General features: G+C 36.9%; 2 protein-coding genes across 2 annotated transcripts in view; one reads left to right on the top strand and one right to left on the bottom strand.

Annotated features, from left to right (window-relative positions):
- Window positions 1-7058, top strand: part of LOC120628982 (flocculation protein FLO11) — an 87038-nt gene extending 79980 nt beyond the window's left edge. Inside the window, exons 20-24 of the mRNA XM_039897691.1 lie at window positions 1179-1355; window positions 3159-3410; window positions 4582-5532; window positions 5793-6206; window positions 6610-7058. Of these exons, the coding sequence (XP_039753625.1) occupies window positions 1179-1355; window positions 3159-3410; window positions 4582-5532; window positions 5793-6206; window positions 6610-6803 (1988 nt within the window). The 3' untranslated portion in view covers window positions 6804-7058. The remainder of the gene's footprint in view (window positions 1-1178; window positions 1356-3158; window positions 3411-4581; window positions 5533-5792; window positions 6207-6609) is intronic.
- Window positions 7059-8378: 1320 nt separating this feature from the next.
- On the bottom strand, window positions 8379-16081 carry LOC120629027 (probable RNA 3'-terminal phosphate cyclase-like protein). The gene is made up of 6 exons (XM_039897761.1): window positions 15736-16081; window positions 13455-13640; window positions 11352-11521; window positions 10114-10248; window positions 9224-9394; window positions 8379-8700 (listed from the first exon to the last, which is right to left on the bottom strand). The coding sequence occupies exons 1-6, from the start codon at window positions 16025-16027 to the stop codon at window positions 8500-8502; spliced, it is 1155 nt and encodes a 384-aa protein (XP_039753695.1). The 5' UTR covers window positions 16028-16081; the 3' UTR covers window positions 8379-8499.
- Between the last annotated feature and the right edge of the window lie 34 nt (window positions 16082-16115).

Here is a 16115-nt window from a genome sequence, read left to right as displayed (position 1 = left end):
CAAATCCTGTCGGTTCCGAAAATTTTTATAGGTTTTTTCTTACTTCTTTGTCCTTTCGCATACATAATACGTTACCGTTCCGCATTAAGTAGATGCATGACCGAAGCATGCAAGTCTATTCTAGTCAATCTTTTCATATCTACAGATAATTGAATGTTTGGTTTGTTAAAACTAATAGCTAGTTTTGTTTTATCACGCAAAACCACTTCATAGTCTTATTTATGAATGATATAGATATCCGGGCTCTAATGCCGGATTTGTGTTTTGATCAAAACAGTCCAGCATTTTGTCAACCTTAAACTTATATACCACACGTACAATACCACACACATTATTATATTGTCCTAACTTGTATTTAATTAATATATATAGTTTTAGTATTATTTATTTTACAATATAGTATTTTATTTTATTTTATATATGTACTGTTTTTGTAATTTTTGTAATTATTCATATGTATGTATATTCTTAGAGTTTTGCGCACCGCTATAAGGATTCATATGTGAGCCAATTCCTCATAATGGTTGCCTGGAAGAAATCACTATAAGTGATAAGGCCGCCTTTGTTACACAAATTTAATTGTACCTTTGTTGTTTTTGTCTCTTTTATTTATTTTTTTCTTGTGTGCAATAAAGTATTTTTGATTTGATTTCATTTGATAAATACGTATACTACGTCATTATAATGTCGTAGTATAGCTGCAAGCAATTAAAATATCACTTGCTAACGGTGAAGGAAACATCGTGAAGAAACCTGCACGATTTTATCTTTAATGTTCTCAAAGGCGTGTGGAGTCCACCAACCTGCACTGGCCCTGAGTGCACAACGACCCCCCCCCCCCCTTCTTTGTGGGAGGAGAATGGTGCGCTGTAGTGTGCCGGCAAGGAATAAATATACAGACAGCCGGTTGGGCCAATGTGCAGATATCCTGCTTTCTGATTCCAAGTCCGTAGGTTCGATTCCCACAACTGAAAAGTGATTGTGTGATAAGCATGGATGTTTTTCAGTGTCTAGATAAACACCCAGACACTGAAAAACATACATGTTCATCACACAAACATTGTCCAGTTGTGGGAATCGAACCCACGACCTTGGGTCAGAAAGCAGGGTCGCTGCCCACTGCGCCAATCGGCCGTCAATACCTCAATACAATACAATAGCTTTTTTTTTGTCAACAGCGACCACAACGTCCACAGTGAAGCCCCCAGTGCTGACCCCCCTGCGCCGGGGACCGTTCCGAGTGGCAGCTCGCCGACGACCTTTCTTCAGCACCACCAGCACGACAACGAGTACCCCCAGGACGACCGCAGCGCTGCTGGAAAGCGAGGAATCGCTGCAGGATATCGGTGATATAGGTAGATAGATAGATAAAGGCTTTATTCCACAAATTAAAAGCGAAAACAAGAAATAACAAAACAATAAAAATATAATTATATATAAGATGCGCATAGGCGGTCTTATCGCTTTAAGCGATCTCCTTCAGACAACCCTTTATGGTAGAGAATTAGGTTAGGGAAAACGGGATAGTGCAACCAGTGAAACAATTAAGTATAGTAGTATAGGTATTAGTTTTGTTATTTTTTAGGCCATGTCAGCTATCATAAGGTGTCTGCTGCGACTAAATAAATAAATATACCTAGTATATTTACATCGCCATCTAGACCCAAAGTAAGCGTAGCTTGTGTTATGGGTACTAAGATGCCTGATAAATATTTTTATGAATTATATACATAAATACTTAGAAAATACACATAAACACCCAGACAGTGAAAAACATTCATGCTCATCGCACAAACAATATCCAGTAGTGGGAATCGAACCCACGGCCTTGGGCTCAGAAAGCAGGGTCGCTGCAAACTGCGCCAATCGGCCGTCAATTTCGTCATTCGTCAAATTCGCCAAATGTGTCACGCTTTCTTTTTTTATTCAATTACAAGTTAGCTCTTGACTGCAATCTCACATGGTAGCAATTCCAAGAAGGTAGCTGGCTAACCTACTAGGGATATGACATTTATAGGTAAGCCACAGATTACCTATAACTGTCATATAGTAGATAGATTTCTACGCGACATCGTTACGGAACGCTTAATCGCTTATCCCAATAATAATATTAATGGTAACTAGCTAATTAATAAGGGTTAATAAGGGTTAATAACCCTTATTAATAGTTAACTAGCTACTGCGTTTGATCCAGAGCAGACCAGAGAAAATTTAGAAATTTAGAATTTCAAAATTGCCTCTTGTAGGTCGTCAATTCAGACTGGCAGACACAGAGAGTTCAAAGTCAGTCGGAATATTAAGATAGAGGTATCTTTTCTGGATGATATTATTATCTAAGTAAATTTGTAAAGTGAAGTATTTAGTAATTCCTTCCGTGCCTCGCAGAGCACATTAAGTTGTTGGTCATGGTTATTATTACTTACTGTTGGTAATAGTCGTTAAAGTCCACCAACCCACAGTGGAGCAGTGTGGTGGGTCTTCACATATATATACAAGGTTAAATAAAGAATACCAGTAAGTTCTCGGCCTCTAGTTGTTTTCATTAAAACTAATAACTTTTGTTCTACGTACTACTTTTTGTAACTCGATAGTACGAGTATGACAAATGTTTATAAAGATATAGTTAAAATATATATATATATAATAATGTTTATAATACTCCCTTCAATGGGTACAACATTTAAAGCCTTTACTTCAGGTCTTTTAAAATCAAAATAATTTCTTCTTAAACATCATTTTCTTTATGTCACTTATCACTGTAAAAACATTGGTGACTTTCAGAAAAGGTTCGATATATGAACTCGAGAAAAGAGTTGTTTACATATATATATATATATATATATTCTTCTTGTTACTACTCTGTAATGTAACATCGGCAACAGCGCGCGAACCACGACTCGTTACCAATACTTAATGGGTGCTCGCAGTGGTTTGGCAAAGGGACATGTATTTGGTTTCACTGTGAAGATAACTAATGTCACTTTCAGAAGTAACATGTTTTTTTGTATTAACTGAATTTTGGAAAGTAGAACAAAAGTGGTTAGTTTTAATAATAGAAACTGCAAGGCCGACAGCTTTCTGGTATGTGATTTAACCCTGTATGGCTGCGGATTATGATAATGAAATTTCTGAACAAATCGTATTTGTTTTACACACAGACGCAATAGAAGATCCATCACTGCAACCCAGCACTACGCAACAGCCAACAACCAACGTCCAACGTCGTCGTCCGTTGGTCCAACTGAAAAGTGAGGACCAAAACCCAGCCGCTACAAATGAGGAGGAGAAAACGAGACAAAGCAAGAAATACAGCTCCAGCTTTAAGCAGAACCAGCTGGAAGAGATCCTAAGGATACGGTCGAGTGCTGAAGAGATTGATGTCACAACGGAAGGGAAGAGCACTTTAGAAGGTAAAATGCTGATGTATTATTAAGACTATGGTATCTACTAGATGAATTATACCTACATTTTTATCCTATAGGATTTACAAAAAGTACAGAAAAATGGCACATTATATTTGAGCCTATTTATTTATTGATGTGAAACATCTATAGGCGGTTAACCCTGCTTTTTAGTGTGGCAACACAGGCATAGCCGCACTATGTGATTGAATTTGTGTATTTCGTATGTAACAATAAAAATGAATATTAACTTTGTAATAAAAAAGACATTATTAACCGAGTTACAAAACGGAGTTATCCGGTTGGTCAGGAGGTTGTATTTTTTTTATTTGTGGAAAAAATTTGTAACGCTTTATCTTTTCATTATGCAGTATCTGCAATAACTTACAGAAAATTAATTCGATGTTTCACACCCGCCAGGCGTCCCGTGACGGCTCACACGTTTTTTTATTTATTTATTGGGTCTACCAGTGATTTCACAGCCTATCTGGTATTGTATATAAATATAATCGCTTCATTAGGCTGTATTCAGGGAGCTTTTTTTAATTCCACTACAAGTTAGCCCTTGGCTGCAGTCTCACCTGGTCGATGCAGACTAAGATGATACCTGGCTAACCTTTTAGGTAGTAGGTATAGCAGTTATCTTGTGCCATACCCCTAATCGGTTTCTACGCGACATCGTACCGGAATCGATTAGCGGTACTTCGTTATCTAGACTGGTAACTAGCCATGCCTCCCATTACACCAGACCAGAGAAAATTCAGATATTATAAATTTCCAAATTTGGAGGTCGTCAAAAGCCTACAGTGGTAGTAACTACTTGACTTCACATACTTGATATAACTTGACGTGGAAAGGTTTGCATTGTAATTCACAAACAAAATGTTAACAATAACAAACAATACTTATTTAAGCGATGGTATTAAGCCATCTGGTCTGTTATATATAAAATAAAAACAATGGACTGATTGAGTTGACACTGATAATTTTAAAGGATAAGGTAGGGAGTCAGATTTTTAAAATACTAGTCTTAAAACTTTAGACTAAGTTTGATTAAATCATGATTTAAATATTTAAAACATAATTGTTTATGGCATATCTTGCAATAAATGTGAACAAAAACTTATGCACAGACAACTAAATTTAATGATGCCAAGGTCAAATTCACAAATCCTTGCAGATATCAGCGCCGAAACTGCGGTAGCGTTGGCTGCACACCAACTCTTAGGAGCGCCGGTACCAATCATACCAGACTACGACGACGAACCTCTATCTACAAGACGACCTTCCCAAACGATAGTCGACTACAAATTCACAAGTCCAGAGTACACCGAAGACTACACTAAAACCCAATCATACCCTGAAGAGTACACTCGTACACAATCTTATACAACAAAGAACAACGCTGAAACAGGCGTCTATGCCTCACTCCAAACGGAAGACGTACCCTCCTCCACTCGATCCTCACTAGATACAGATACAAGACTTCCAGCTGTCACCACAACAGGAGCTTACACAAACAGATTCTCAAGACCTCCAGTCGACGCTACAAATACCATAAACCCGACTTTATCTGGCATAACTTTAAACTTTGGATCTGAAGGCTCAGGGGAATCTACAGCACGATACACAAACTTCCCAACGGAATCAAACCCTCCATCTTACACCACAAGTAGTTACGAATCAAGAGCTACAAGACCTGGATTTTCTACTGTGAATCCTACTACAGCTTCATTAAGCTTTAGAGAATCAACACCCAAATATACAAATACTGAAAGGGTCGTCCAAAATCCTACAACAGTGGGAACTTCTTCGAATATCAGAGAATCGACACCTAGATATACTAATACTGAACGGGATGTGTCTCCAACTTATCCGACAGGTTTTACAAGCAAAGTGTCGCGACCGGCAGGATTTTCCCCTAATTTAATAAACATAGACGAAGAGAACAAATCAACAGTGAGGTTCAGTGCAAATGAGGGTGCATCTACTGCTAGATACGATGCTTCTAGCGAGAAGATTCCGGCACCATTAGTCTTCGGGTACTCTACTGGTGGGCAGGGCTTGCAAGAGCCCTCGTATTTCACCAGAGAATACCTTCTGGAGTCGCCAGTGACTAAGTCTTATGACGGTACGTACTTACCTTGTTGTTTTTGTTTCATGTATTGCTTTCCTAAATTAACAGCTATCTTTCCTTCTTAGTCTTAAGTAAAACAATAGAAATATATTGAGATTAAACATTTATGTTATTAATTAAATTTAGCCGCCAAGAAAGTCCTACTATAACCAAATTTGTGAACATTTACAATATATTTTGGCTGATGGTCTTGTATTAGTTCCCTCCCCGCAAAATATTAGGTATACACTAATATAATTAATGTTGTTTTTCAGATGAATATCAATACCTATCACCAAAAGTCACATCACCACAACCTTCAAGCAGAAAACCAGTAAGAAGGAAGTTTGTCAACAGAAGAATTTCCACAACACAGTCGCCCACCTCAGCCCTACCTCAAACTACGCTGAAACCAAGAAGAACTACAAGGAAACCTTTTGAAAAGATACCAGTAAAAAAGACCCCGGTTCAGAAAGACAATGTTCCTAAGGAATCAGTGCAAACTGTTCAAAAGACACCGGGCACGGAGAGGAGGTTGATACAAAAGGTTTATAAAACTGTGGTTCAAAAAGTGACGGAGCCAAGTGGAGTGGTAAAACCCATTTCGGAATATGATTATTATGATGATGGACAGGAGAAAGTTGTGGAAAATTTCGAGGAGGCGAATAGAGTGATTTTACATGGAAAAGGTTAGTATTTTAATGTTTTTAAAGATTCTTAGACAAGGTTTATATTATTGCATATCGCGAACTCTAACGTAAATCTATTTTAAGATCTGGTTCCTAATTTATGTCCTTGGTTTCATAACCGATTAGGTTACTGGGATAAATTATATTTTCTTAGTTTGTTCCGGTCATTTATTTATTCTGGCATAATATTGTCTATGAAGTGTCTTGGTTCATGCTATCCAAAATATCAAGATCGATTTAGCTTTTAAACCTATAACAAAGTTATTTCTTGCGGAAAAGGTCCTCGTTTGCTTTTCCTATATAGAAATGTCCTATGTGCAATGTCTATATCTTTCGTCAAGATCGGTGTTATTATTGAGCCAAATATAACTAGCAAACTAACACTCAATTTTTTTTACAACAGGCAACATCGAATGTCTGGACATAGGTAATTTCCCCCATCCGACATCTTGCAAGAAGTTTATATCTTGCGCGCGAATGGAGAGCGGATCCGTCGTGGGCTGGGAGTACATCTGTCCGAAGGGTCTCTCCTTCGACCCCGTAGGAGGGATCTGCAACTGGTCCGCGGGACTGGGATGCAATGAGAAAGACGCGTGAAGAGAGGAAGGGGAGACATTGTGATAACCTAAGAGTGTTGTGTAAAAAGTTGTTTGTAGATCTGACTGCATAGAGGAGCTGTTGAATTGTAATTTATGCCAAAATTGTGCTTCCACACAAAGTACCTACAACGTGTTGCACCTACAACATGTAATCTCCTTTTACTTGAGTTCGATACAATTTTTTGTTGTTGTGTTGTTGTAAACACGATTCTTAAATATGTTTGCAACAATTCTGTTCTATATGGGAAGCAAAATCTTGAGAATTATTACGACTGTTATTTAGGAAATGGTTTTTCATAGGAGAAATTAAAATATTTGCGTGATGCGTTTATAGATCTAAGTACAACTACTTTATATAAAGTAAACTGAATGTCACTTTATGTAAAGTCTAAAGGAAATAAGCTCAAAATCTTACTATTATGCGGATGATGAATAATAATGTAAAAATATAACTTTTACGCAATTAATGAAATAGGACGCACAATATTTTTTTTACGATTAGATTGAAACATTATGTTAAGATTATTTTTTTCTATCTATGACAGCCCCTCTTTGGCCTGCCTCTCTACGCTTTTAGTCTGTGACCCTGTTAGTTTTATCTGCTCTTGCTTTTACAAAAACATATTTCGATTATTTTTTTAATATATGCTCCTGATCAATCGTTTTTGAAATTGATTCTAAGTCATTTCGACAAAAAAATCGTATATCTTCCTGTTATAAAATTATTATGTAATTATTAAGTATTTACTTCATCACATAAAATACTCAAAGTACCTGGTTGAATATAGGAATGTAATTTTGATAAACTATATATATTTTTATTGCTTTTATATTTATTGTTATTATGCAATTTTTTTTTTTCTAGAATTTTGTATTCATATATTCAACCAAAAAACACTGCCACTTTTATAAACTTTTTTTTTAAATATAAAACTTTATAAAAATCGAGTTAAATTCTATGTCAAAATTATAATAAAAGTTAGAAAATATATGTAGCTTGTGAATGTGCCTTAATTATTTTACAATTATAGTTTTAAGTAATATTACATATTATTATGTGATTAGAAAAATAAATAAATCAAAATATATATTTTTTTTTATTAAGTTAACTAGCGGAGCCCGCAGACATCGTGATGTAGCGCCACCTATTCGGATGCGGTCAAGATTTAAATTCCATCTAGAATCAGGATTCAATTTCGTTTTTAATATAGATTATATTATAAAGTGGTCTTGTGAGAAGCGATGTCAAAATTTATGTCACTATTTACGATGTTATATATTTATTTATTTTATATATTCAAACATTTAAATCTTATATTTAAAAAGTAGGTTCCAGATTTATAATTAAAACCACAGATAATAAACTGAAAATCATTTAATTTGAGAGAAAAGAGGAGACTTTGGGATCGTGGGGTCCGGAGGCAAGAGCCCTTTTCAAAGAATTATCGAAAAGGGTTATCGAGTCTACCGGTGATCCTAGAGCGGGCAGTTACCTTGGCCAACGAATTAGTTTGGCCATCCAAAGGGGCAATGGGCTGCCAGCATCTTAGGAACTGTGCCTTGCTGCGGTGGTTTCGAGGACGTTTTAGATTTTATTTAGTTTTAAATAGTTTATTTTAGGTTATATTTATATTTTAAAGAAACAATATGTAATTGTATCTTTAATAATAGTAATACACATAAATTTAATTTAACTAATGCGTCCTTTTACTAATATTAACATAACCTATGCCGACGCAAGTCATTTTTATTTTCTGTGCAGTTATTACTTTTTCTTCGTCGTCAGAACTGTCGTCATCGTCTTCTGTCCTCAAGACTTCCAATTTGAACATGACTCCAAAAAACTCTTTGAGATGTTGAAGGAATTTTATCGTGTAGTCTGACAGGGGGCCCACCTAAAAATAAAATTTATTACTTTTATCATATCAACCCATTACCGTCCCTCTACAGGGCACGAGTCTCCTCCCACACTGAGGAGGGGTTAAGGCCGTAGTCCACTACGCTGGCCCAGTGCGGATTTTTATTACTTTATTATTACCAAAAGTGAATTATGTGCTAATAAATAGCTCATGTATGTTTGGACAAACTAAAAAAACTAATAATATTTTTTTTTTAAATGAGTTTGTCGTTTCGCCATACAATACTGACACAAAAAAAATAAAAGAGCGTTTATGCACTGCATTGTGTCCAAAAACAGTGCAACTCCTCGCGCTCTTTTTACTTTACACCCGCGGAATGTTCACAAACTTTTCCCGTGTCTAACCGCCTGTTTGACAAACACTACTAAAGTGGAGTGGTTTTTTATGCTTCAATATTAATCGTGTACACAGTTTCCGTATGTTCCTTATTCTGAAGGCAGAAATAAGCATGGCGGTATTAATTCCCCGGACGATCTTTGTCACAAAAATATCTACTTACAACACACTCGCTGACGTCCTTCTGTCCCAAGGCCATCCAGAGCGCGAGAATCCACTGGAACGCAGAATCCACTGTGCCGGCTCGGTGTATTTCGTCCAACAACTTCATGGCACATTCGCGGCCTAAATCTTCTGGTAACGATATCTCACCCGTGCCAGCTTCCGCTGATTTCTGAACATATATAATATTTGTTAGTTAAATATTGACTTGGCATATTTATATTACATTATATTAAAATTACATTGTAACGTGACATCTTATGTGCTAGGCACATGATTGTCACGAGATAATTATCTGTTATTCGTATTTTTTTCTATAAAGAGATAGCTCTACACGAACGAGGTAGACATTTTGATGGCGGAATGGATTAGGGTTGGTGGATGTATGGATGGGTGGATGGATGGATGTATAGATGAGTGGATACATGGCGGGATACATGGATATATGGATAGATTGATGGTTGGGTGGGTGTGTTTAATGGATAGATAGATGGATTGATGGATATCATTTATTCAACGTGCACAAAACCGAAATATTACTTTACAGGCTATAGGGATGCATTATGTACTGTCTCTGAAAATTATCTGTGAAACCGAAAACCTAATAGTTTTTGAGTCACCCACACGTATAGATTTTACTGAAAGAAATCTGTCACTTTATTAGGTGCGCGTCGCGTTGCTTATGTACTATATGTGTGTCGATCTTTTATCTACAATAGGGTTGGCATAAGTACCCACTTAAAACTTTTGAATGTGTGATAAAATAAATATGCTTCTTTTGATTTCATATTTTTACAAGGTGATTCCTTTTGAAATATACTTACGCCTCCTTCAAGATTATTTCGGTATTCGTTTACATGTTGTATAATGTGTTTATAAAATATGACTTACCGCTTCCGCGCAATAGAATGTCTTCTCGTTGGTCTCAGCAATTAAACTAATGCCGAAACCCGGGCTCTTGCCAGCGTTGGGCCCTCGACACTGGTCCGTGTTAATGTACACATCCGGCAAGAATTTCAGCATAACCTGGTAACAAAACCTATATCGATCAGTTAATACACGATGAAAACATTGATGATGAATTTGGTGAAAACCAAAACCAAATAATATCAACCCTTTGAGAACGTTATGGAGAACTCTCAGGCATGCAGTTTTCCCCGCGATGTTTTCCTTCACTAGTTATATTGAATTATGTGGGTTCGAAACGTACATAACTCCGAAAGCTTACATGTGCGTGCCGGGGATCGATGGAAAACCATCGCCTATATACAGAGCAACACTACGCAGGGTATGCAAGGAATTAATCGTACGAATGTGTTAAGCGAAGCAGACACATATGGTCAGACATTACATGATCGCTAAATATGGGACATGATCGCTAAATATGGGACATGATCGCTAACTATGGGACATGGTCGCTAACTATGGGACATGGTCGCTAACTATCGGCCTCCTAAGAAGGCTCAGAGTCACTCAGCGATGAAGAGAGTTATGTTCGGAGTATACGTGATAAAATGTCGGAAATGTCGAGATCCGTAGAAGAACCAAAGTTACCGACATAGCTCAACGAGTCGCGAAGCTCAAGTGACAATCGGCGGGGCACATAGTTCGGAGGAGGGATAGACGTTGGGTTCCCAAGGTGCTGAAATGGCAGCCCCACACTGACAAACTCCGATCAATTTTCGTGCGTCGCAAGCAAACTGTTATGAGTTAGCCGCTTATTTAGGTAGACCGACTGAATTTTCAATTTACTATTGTTGTACGAAGAAAGTGGTTGTGTTTGGTCACGATGGATATTTTTGAAGTAATTGGTATCTTAGAGGCACTGAAAGAGGGCGTAGTGAGTCCGTTTGCCAGTTTGCGGCAAACGGACTCACTACGCCCCGCGAACAATCATATCGCCGCCGCCGACTGCAACCGGTTTTGCTGTAAGTCGGCACACGTAACGCCGCAAACTGCGTGAAGTAAGCGCAAAACTAGCTGACTATGGACACCCCATTTCAAATATATGGAAGGGTGTACTAAACCGATACGCCGCAAACTCAGATGGCCTTAGTAATAAGGTCCCGTAGTTGTACTCATTGGTTATGAAACCTTAAAATGCCTGTAGTATTAGTTTTGACACTCACTCCTTTAGCCGCTTCCACGACCCTATTCGCCATAGTAGGGGACACACGAAGAGCATACACAACGCCGCGGATTCTCTTCACCAATCCCCATGTTGCCCACTGCAGTGGACGCAGGTGTCGCCGCACAGGACATTTGAATACTATCTCACCGCCGCCCTGAGGAGGGGCGCCTGCAATAATAATAGGAATAAATATCTTGGGCCACTGTTATAAATGCAAATAATGTTTTTTTTTATTTCACTACAGCATAGCTTTTGACTGCAATCTCACCTGGTGCAATGTTCACTTAAATCTGAGAGCTAATAATGACAAGTTACAGGTGACCTGCTAGTCGTACATTGGTGTATGGCAATTCTTTTAGGGTAAAGGTGGTCCCTTGGAATGAGCTACCGAGAGAAATAAGACAGTCTAAATCTCTAAACATTTTATAATCGCGCGTAAAAGAACATTTCCAAATTCAAATTTCAAATTCTAAATTTCTTTATTCGTGTAGGCCTATCACAGGCACTTATGAAGCGTTCATACATATATGTTTACATAATTGTAAGGGGATGGTGATAACTTCGTTCGCCAACTTAAACCTAAAGCTACGAGGGTTCCAAACGCGCCCTGGTCTAAGAAAAGCCCACAACAAACTTAGCCGAATAATTATTTTTTTTGTTATCACCATCTCACAGTAAATTTATATTAAACTATGAAGCTAGAGCAATTCACACCCAAGCTTTTTTATCGTTTAAGTAATCCTAAATATTATAAAAGGATTTTTCTGTAAGCTTACGTTTTATATAAACTTTGAACTTATTGAGAGACATCTCAAAGATTTCATTTGGTAATTTGTTATAAAATCCCTACTAATATTAAAAACGTGAATGTAATGTTTGTTTGTTACGCTTTCACGCTAAAACTACTTAACCGATCCTCATGAAACTTTGTACACATATTCTTGGAAGTGTTAGAAGAAATACTTATAGGATACTTTTTATTCCGACATTAAGCTCGGTTTCTTTGGGAGAGGGGATGAGTGTTTGACGATTTTACACCATAACTCCGACAAATTATAACCGATTTAATTATTTATTTTTGTACTATACATATAATATGTGTTTAATTTTGCCCAAACTGTGGTTGGAGATAGAGGACAGAACTCCTCAGCGGACAGCAGCAAACCCCTCATTTAAGGCTTAGCGATACTACATACTTTATTTTTTTTTAGATCTACAACTCAATTTAATGCCACATCAAAAACAAAATCAAACGCAGACGAAGTCGCGGGCAACAGCTAGTAATATATAATTGCCCTTGAATGAATTTGCATTTTTGTGTAGCCTAGTAAACTGCTAGTTCCTATCCATCATGTAATAAAATAATAATGATTTATATATATATATATATATATATATACTCAGATATATGGTTTATCTATATATTATGTAGTATTAGTATGTAAAGTACATGTAATGTACAAAATCAATTATTTATTTTTAATTTGAACGTTGCACTATCCCGTTTTCCGTACTAAACATGCTTCATCAACCAAAGGTTGTCTGGAGGAGAACGCTTCAAGCGATAAGGCCGCCTTTGCGAATATATATTTATTTACCTTTTGTTTTGTTCAATTTTTTTTTCTGTATGTGCAATAAATACTTTCTATCTATCTAGTGCCGCAAGCTGGGCCAGCGTAGTGGACTACGGCCTCAACCCCTTCTTATTGTAGGAGGAGATCCTCGTAGTGGACCGGTGATGGGTTGGTATGATGATGATGCTGAGGGTTTTATTTGTTTCATAATGAGGATTTTTTTTTTGCGTCTATCTGCCTAACTAACAATTCCTATCTATTTAAATTAGACAGGATAGGGTGCGGGCACCATGACAAATTTTTCAACCTTTAAGTGCGCCTCTGGCTTAATAAGGTTGGAATTTTTCCAATTATATTAATGAGGGGACCTATATTATTGCAAAGTTTTATACAAATCCGTTCAGTAGATTTAATGTGAAAGATTTACAAATATACATACATCCACACATATACACACTTTCGCATTTATAATATTTGTAAGTCAGGAAGTAGGAAGTTAAGATAAGTAGAATAGAAAGTCCAGTTACCTCTTCTAACAACTTTTAGGTCTAGCCCGTCATCAACAAGTATGAACTTCAGCAGGATGGGCAATGCAGCTGTCTTCACCTTATCCACGGATACATCCAGGTCATGATGTGTGACACCTTGCAGTACTGCGTTGAGAGGTTCTTTGCAGAAAGGTCCTAGTGCTAGCAATACTTCTAAATAGTAACCTGTAAGTTTCATTTATATAAATTTTTTCCTCTCTAGTAATCGCAGCCTGAGCTCTTTACCACCATGCTACGGCTCTCATACCTCAACCTTGATGCTGAAATATATATATTGATAATGAACAAGACACAATGAGGTGTCTTTACACCGTCTAGACTCTAATACAAGACTGAAGTGCATCAAATATAATTTGAATTGTTTCTTGAAAACTGTTAATTAATAAAATAATAATTCAAAATTCATTTATTTCAAGTAGGCCTAATATAAGCTTGTCTGGGAAGGATACAACGGGTTCCCCGGACGTCCAATAAAGCCAACGAGAGGGACATGCCGTGGTGGTTTTTAGTTCGGGTAAACGAGTCCCACATAACTTCTGTCCTGCCCAAAAGAACAGAGGTAGCCATAAAGCTTTTCCACCACAACAAAAAAAAAAAAGGCCTAATATAAGCACTTTTGAAACGTCAAGTCTGTCTGTTTGTAGTGACTCTACCACCGGTTCGGAAGGCAGATTCTACCGAGAAGAAGCGGGCAAGAAACTCAGCAGTTGCTCTTTTCCAACATCAAAAATTTACATTTTACATTTTAACATTCATTTTTCTATCTTGTGAGAGATGAAAGCAGAGCCGGATGCTTCCAAGCAACCTTGTCATTAAGAAATTCATCAATTGTATAGTAACCTCGCTGTAATAAATGTGTTTTAACATATTCTTTAAATTTATGCATTGCTAGGTCCAAAATTACCTTAGGAATCTTATTAGTAAATATAATATTTGTAAATAAAATATCTGGCAAATATGAATTTATAGTTATTAAAAGTTCAATTATCTAACCCACTTTATAAAATTACTGTTACAATATGCTGTTTCTATAAGTCAAGTATCAAGTAAGTAAAGTGACTGTAGGGTCATCCTGTAGGCAACACTGCAGTTTCAATGTACTTCTCAAAGGTCCATATATAATTAGAATCTGTTGCGTATGTAACAACAACATGAATATGCTTTTTCCAACACAAAAGGTTTTTTTTTATGCCACCAAAAGTTAGCCTTGACTGCAATCTCACCTGGTGGTAAGTGATGTTAAAGATGGTAGTAAGCTAACTTGTCAGTGGTACACCAGTTACAGTTTAGATTAAACACTAACGCTAAAACACCTTGTGGCAAGTATTAGTCAGTAGGATGGCAACTAGCCTCAGCACGGCACAAGCAATAGTTGCAACAAGTACAAGCAGTGGTGTGCATAGAGGGTATGCACAGGGTATGCAGATGATATAAAATGAAGAAAATCTCCAGTAAGCGTTATAAAAAACTTATGGATAGGCATTGTAAGAGTTATGAAAAGCCTACCCTTAAGTATTTATAACTCGTACTGGGGTTTTTCTTCATTTTATATCATCTGCGTACCCTGTGCATATCCTCTATGCACGCCACTGAGTACAAGCAGCGGCTTTGAGACTTGTTGCAACTATTAAGTGCATTCATTGACACCTTTGTTTTATAATAGTCAAATAATTACAACATTAAAACTGACATTCATGTTATTACAAGATTACAATAGTTTTTTGTTATTCTGGATAAGGTAGGAAACGCATATTAGCTAAGCTGTAATATTAAAACTGTATGTTCTTTAGTATGTGATGTTGTAGTGGTCAAGTTATAATAGAAATAATATAATATAATATAATTCATAAAATTCTTATATTATTCAAAAACAGACCTTGACATCCTTAAAATAAAGATAATATTAGTCAATGGTAGCAAAGCTGCAGGATGCTATATTTTTTACATTTCTACTAATATTGTTGTAGCTAAATTATAAGTCTTTGAAAATACAAACATCTATCAGGTCTCACAAAAACTTATAAACTGTGAAACTTGAATTCGGTTCATTATGAAGATGGATAATTAAATACGCGCTGTGGCGTGTGGTGACGGCAGATCAGAATACAGCTGTCACCATCCCTCCTCTCCCGCGGGTGTCGTACGAGGCGACTAAGGGAATTTAATGGAGAACATTATCCTCTGGCAACTACTACCATGCAATGAGATCGTCACAGAGACGCAGTAGTTTGTTATAGGTTATTTAATAACTAAAACCAACCTATTCCTCTCTGAGTGCAACAACTGTGTGAAACTTGCCCGCCAATCAATATTCCCGGCTGATAATACATCGAGGTACCAGTTTCACTTAGCTCCACTCTTGAACCATTCGTAATTTTATCTAATAACCGTATTAAATTCACTTCATACTCTTTCAAACCAGGATCATCATGGGAACTTCGGATTTCTTCTATTTTTATTGCACGGCCGCTTAACGTAGAAAGCAATAGCCTTTGACGAAATAAATTACTGCCTTTATATATTAAAACATCGTTGTGTATTGTGGCCGGCATTTTTAATCACAATTTCGAAAATTTAAGAAATTGGGAAAGGTAAACAATACAACGTGTTTATGACAATACAACGTGACTTTGACAATCT

This window comes from Pararge aegeria, chromosome 13 (assembly GCF_905163445.1).
Source record: "Pararge aegeria chromosome 13, ilParAegt1.1, whole genome shotgun sequence".
In the NCBI taxonomy this organism is placed as follows: Eukaryota; Metazoa; Arthropoda; class Insecta; order Lepidoptera; family Nymphalidae; genus Pararge; species Pararge aegeria.
This window is presented reverse-complemented; position numbering and strand designations above follow the sequence as displayed.

Bases quoted from the DNA above. Each gene is read 5' to 3' on its own strand.
- LOC120629027 (XM_039897761.1), bottom strand. From the start codon at position 16,027: ATGCCGGCCACAATACACAACGATGTTTTAATATATAAAGGCAGTAAT. The intron at 13,641-15,735 runs GTTGGTTTTAGT...TGAAACTTACAG, and splicing joins TTGCACTCAGAGAGGAATAG to GTTACTATTTAGAAGTATTG. The intron at 9,395-10,113 runs GTAAGTCATATT...ATATATGTTCAG, and splicing joins CATTCTATTGCGCGGAAGCG to AAATCAGCGGAAGCTGGCAC.